This window comes from Pinus tabuliformis, chromosome X (assembly GCF_031772625.1).
Source record: "Pinus tabuliformis cultivar Carrire ecotype Pingquan chromosome X, CPIR1, whole genome shotgun sequence".
NCBI classification, from domain to species: domain Eukaryota; kingdom Viridiplantae; phylum Streptophyta; class Pinopsida; order Pinales; family Pinaceae; genus Pinus; species Pinus tabuliformis.
The window spans coordinates 530,848,412-530,854,014 of NC_142308.1; the positions used below are offsets into that span (position 1 = coordinate 530,848,412).

The window sequence follows — 5,603 nt, forward strand, 5'->3', positions numbered from 1 at the left end:
AGAAGACCTCGTGGATTACGAGGAGGACCCCATGCCTGAGCAAGAGATTTGGGCGCACCAATCTACACCGGTTGAGGGCCCCTGGCAGAATAAACAGGGTCGGACGACAGCTGTTGTCCAGTCGACGCTACACTCGCCCATTTCCGAAAAGCGCCAGCACCCTGCTATCAATGTTGCGGACCTTCCCGGCTTGGAATGTCCCCCCCTCTCTCCGGCCACTCTGAATCTCCTCGGCTCCAGTATTCAGGCTTCCCCCTCCTTCGACTCCCCCTTGCCATATCTCCCGCAACATCCCCCACCTCCTCCCCCACAGCACTCCCTGCCTATGCACCCTCCCTCCATCTCCCTGGCACAGGCTGGCCCGTCCAACCCCCCGCGACCTGCACAATCCTACTTTCACCCGGGCTCGTGCAGTCTCAACCCGCATTCCCCAATTCGCTCTGGTTGTTTCAGCTCTCCTATCCCAAATCCTCGACCTACTCATTCGGCGCAGCATAGCTCCTCGGAACCGTGCAGGAACCTTCTTAAAGATTACCCTACGGGACGGCGCTCGGATAAGCTGAAAAAGGGTCGGTGTCTCAAAGCTGTGGACACTGATATCAACCTGACCTTCGGAGAAGACGTTCAAATGGCGGATGCCATGGACACGGCGAGGAAAGTTCTTGTTGGCCATGTTAGAGGTAGGAACTACACGGTGGAGAGACTGCGTCAATGGACAGTGGAGATATGGGGTTCCCTGCTGAAAGAACTTCCTATAATTAGGGTGTTGGCCAGAGGATGGTTTGCCCTCCGCTTTCATAGGGAGGAGTATACAGATTGGATATTATCACGCTACTGGCATATTGAGCTCGCACCAGTTCTGTTGAAGTGATGGGATCCTCTATTCGATCCGGAGCGTGAACAACTCGGAGCAGGACCTATCTGGGTCAGACTACCTGGATTACCTATGCAATTTTGGACCCCTCAGGTGTTCAAACGTATTGGAGATGCACTGGGGACTTACCTTGAACATGATAAGTCCTACGAAAAAACAGGAATCATGACTATGGCAAGGATTTTGGTACACCTTGACACCAGGGCAGGACTTGAGGAAAAAATTACTCTTCATAGGAGGCACTTCTCACGCAAACAACTTCTGGACTATGAAGGAGTCCCATTCCGCTGTAGGAGGTGCCACAAAGTGGGTCACCTATACAAGGATTTCCCTCTGCATTCTTCGGTGACCACGGAAATCTCGAAGGGGACGAAGCAACAGACCTCTGAAGAGCAGAACAAGGGAGAACAGAAACAAGGAGAGGCACCATCTGAAGCTATGGTGGGCGCTACAAAGAAGGTTGGGAACCAGCAAAAAGCTCCGTCCTCACCTCCTTGAACTCGCTCCAAATCTGCAGCGGAAGCAACTTCTCTGCCGGGTAATGAGTCTTTCCCCATATCCGCTGCTCTTTTTTCAGATGTTATGTTAAATGCTCTGCATACATCTTTGCATCCCTCCTCATCTGCACATTGCACTATTCCCTCCATCCCCTGTTCCTTATTTCCTCCCCCACCCACTTTCTCCACCACTCCTACTTCCCTCAGGGAATTTTCCACCCCCCTTCTCACACTTCCTCCCCTTCTAGGCCGGGATCCCATCCCTACAACCTCCGATCCAGAGTTCGACCTAAATCCCCGCTTCTTGGATTGGGCCTCTCCCCAGGAAGGACCAAGCTTCATAAACCAGCCAGAGGGCGCCCATCCAAGATCAAAACTGCCATCAAGTCAGCGGTGGCAGATGTAGCGAGGGGCCGACAAACCACCATTGAGAGGGCGCTTAGAGCATTTGAGCCCACTGCCCATGTTTCCCCATGATTTGGCTCTCCTACAACTGCAGGGGATTAGCCAACCCCCAAAAGAGATTGGCTCTCAAAAGGCTGTTAAAGGATACATACTGTGACATCCTTTTCCTTCAGGAAACCCTTGGCACTTCTGATAACATAACCAGAACCCTACACTCTATTCTGTCGGGCTGGGTATTCCACGGCATGGATGCCATAGGCAGATCTGGCGGTCTTGCAATTGGCATCAATCCTAAAACTGTCAAGCATATATCCACCTGGGGCGGTATGGGGTTTATTGGCATGGACATATTTGTAGGGGAGCTGGGACTTCAGTTAAAAGTGATCAACATTTATGCACCTAATCAGAACAGATTGGAATTTTGGCACAATTTGTTGGAACATAATCTTGTTTCAAACACCACCATTATTGGAGGGGATCTAAACTTTTCTTTGGGCATGGAAGAATCCTGGGGACATCATGCTCAAATCGACCCTATTTCCGATCAGATGAGAACTCTACTGGATACCAGCAAATTAGTTGATGTTCCTATGAACAAGAAACTGCCCACCTGGCATAATAGGCGGACGGGGGAGGCTGCCCTGGGTCGAAGATTGGATCGGTTCTTGATACATGAAGATCTCATCCGTTACATCCCCCTATATCGACAATGGGTGGGTTCTGGGGGATCATCTGATCATCTCCCCATTTTTCTCCAAATCACCGGACCATCAAAAAAGTCGCGTTCCCCTTACAAATTCTTTACTGGACACCTAAAAGATCCTGACTACATCAACCTGGTGACTGAGTTCTGGAGAGCTCAACCCCCTCTGAGGGAACAGAGGTCGGCTGCGGACTTCTGTATTCGGCTTAACAAACTCAGGACATTGACAGAGGAGTGGTCAAAGAGGAAGAAGTTGAGAGATGAACAACATCTTTTTGACATTGAATTACAGATTGCACAGCTAACAGATGAACAGGGGCTGGGTTTCTTATCGGAGACTAAAATACATCTGGTTACACTGGAGAACCAAAAGAATAAGATACTACTGGAAAAGGAAGAACAATGGAGATTGAAAAGTAGAGCCATCTGGCTTCAAGCGGGAGATGGTAATACCAAATTCTTCCACAATTTTGCAAATGGAAGAAAGGCCACCAACACTATCTGGCAGATGCCCTGTGAGCCTGATGGTTGGGCCTCAACTCACCCACAATTAGCCAGATTGGGGATTACACATTTCAAAAGACAATTTACAGCACCGGCAGCCATCAATCTCCCGGACATCATAAACTTGGCTGGCCACTTTCCAAGGTTTGTGGAATAGGATGCTGCAGAGGATTTAACTCAACCGGTCACCTTGGAGGAATTGGAAGGAACTCTCAAGTGGTTCAAGAAAGATAAGAGTCCTGGCCCGGATGGCTGGCCGGTGGAGTTCTATTTGGCTTTCCTGGAGTTACTGGGACGGGATCTACTTGCAGTCATTGAAGAAAGCAGAACCACTGGACACATCCATCCCCCCATTAACTTCACCTACTTGGCCTTGATTCCTAAGACAGATTCGCCAACCTCTTTTAATGACTTCAGGCCTATATCCCTTTGCAACTGTCTGTACAAAATCATTTCTAAAATCATCGCCAATCGCATCAAGCCTATATTATCTAACCACATCTCTTAGGAGCAATTTGCTTTCCTCCACCATAGACATATACAGGATGCCATTGGTATAGCCCAGGAAGCCCTCCACTCCATCAAACTCAAAAATCTCAAGGGACTCACTCTCAAAATTGATCTGTCAAAGGCCTTTGACAAAGTGAATTGGCTGTACATCAAAATGATTATCACTCACTCGGGATTTCCCCCTGCTCTCATCAACTGGATCATGGGATGTGTTAGCCTCCTGCTGCAGCAGGTTAATCATCTTTCATGATCGACATTTTTACATGCCAAATATGTTGTACTATGCATGCTACAATGCTCCATATTTGCTACAGATGACCAGAGAAGTATCCATGAAGATGTGCCAGTTTTAATGCTACTGCTTTGTTCCAGTTTTGATAAGTAATCCATTTTCATGAGTTTTTAGCTAAGGGAGGTCCAAACAGCTTAATCTTGGTCTCCCTAGGTTTCAATTTCCTGTTTTAGAATATAGAGAATAAGCATCTGTCCAAACTATTTAACCTTGGCAGATTTGTAGTTAGGTAGAGAAACAAGGGTGCTCAACAACTTAATCTGAGCCCCTGGCTGAAAATAAGTGTAGAAGTAGATAGGAGCACAAGCAACAAGAAAGAATGAAAAGTTGGGTATGCTAGTTCAAGCGCACCCAAACCAAAAGAAGAGAAAATTCTAGGTGAGTAGGTCGGGTAGGTAGCTTTGTGGTTGCAGAATCATGGCTTGTGATCCATTTCATATTGTCAAGTGTTATATCTATCATATCACAATTTGAAGGCAGTTTTTCAGTTGAAGGACTTCAAGAAATGCATGTCTAACTCCCCCTTCTTCCTCTTTCCCCAAATCACTTACTAACTTCCCCTAAAGAGGTCAAGATCTGCTTGATACCTCTTAATTTCATCATTCTCCATATCATCTGCCTTGGTGAAGATCTGCTTCAATAAAGGAATGTTCACACTTCTTCTATCAAGTCATTTTCCCCCATTGATAGCCTAAGACATCATTCTCAGCGCTTTTTCTCATCATTATCATATTAACTACTAACTTTATTATGTAACTCCCTATCTCTGTACCCTTCCCCTACTAAAACTATCTATATAACTCCCCTATATACTTATCCCTTCCCCCGGTTGAAAAATAACCATATATGTCCTCGGGAATTCCCCTATATACTTATCCCTTCCCCCGGTTGAAAAATAACCATATATGTCTAACTCCCCCTTCTTCCTCTTTCCCCAAATCACTTACTAACTTCCCCTAAAGAGGTCAAGATCTGCTTGATACCTCTTAATTTCATCATTCTCCATATCATCTGCCTTGGTGAAGATCTGCTTCAATAAAGGAATGTTCACACTTCTTCTATCAAGTCATTTTCCCCCATTGATAGCCTAAGACATCATTCTCAGCGCTTTTTCTCATCATTATCATATTAACTACTAACTTTATTATGTAACTCCCTATCTCTGTACCCTTCCCCTACTAAAACTATCTATATAACTCCCCTATATACTTATCCCTTCCCCCGGTTGAAAAATAACCATATATGTCCTCGGGAATTGCTAAGTTTATCTGAAACTTGGCAAGAACCCTCATTGACCCCTCTAACCATCTTCCAAATGCAAAAGGACTCATTCCTTTACATAGTTTACCTTCATATGTATAAAAATCATCCCTTTGGCCTTGGTTTGCCTTTATAAGGCATGAAACCCTCTTTGGCCACTAAACCCTCTCAAAACACATCACATTCCTCCTAAATGCCTTTGGACTCCTTCCAAGGCATGAAAGTTGCCAAAAACCATGCAAAAATCATCAAAAACCTTCTACAAATGAAAAAAATCCTCCCTTTCTTCGGCCATCGAACCCCTTCTGATGCCTTAGAATCCATCCAAAACACCAAAGGCTAACCCTCCGAATTCATTTTTCCTTTGCATTTTAATAAAATGCGTGCTCCGATGAGAAAGAGGTCTTTTTGGTCCCCCTCCGATGCGATATCACTATCGGGAGAGGGCAGTGGCATGTTACAAGCCATATGTGCAGCTTTCCGAAGGCAGGTGCCCTCCCTCCGACGCGATATCACTGTCGGAGGTCAGGCGATTTTATGTGTTAGCATTATTTTGTA

General features: G+C 46.0%; 1 protein-coding gene across 1 annotated transcript; it reads left to right on the forward strand.

Annotated features, from left to right (window-relative positions):
• Positions 1 to 2,021: 2,021 nt before the first annotated feature.
• On the forward strand, positions 2,022 to 3,140 carry LOC149141058 (uncharacterized). The gene has a single exon (XM_089451134.1). The coding sequence runs from the start codon at positions 2,022 to 2,024 to the stop codon at positions 3,138 to 3,140; it is 1,119 nt and encodes a 372-aa protein (XP_089307260.1).
• Positions 3,141 to 5,603: the final 2,463 nt, after the last annotated feature.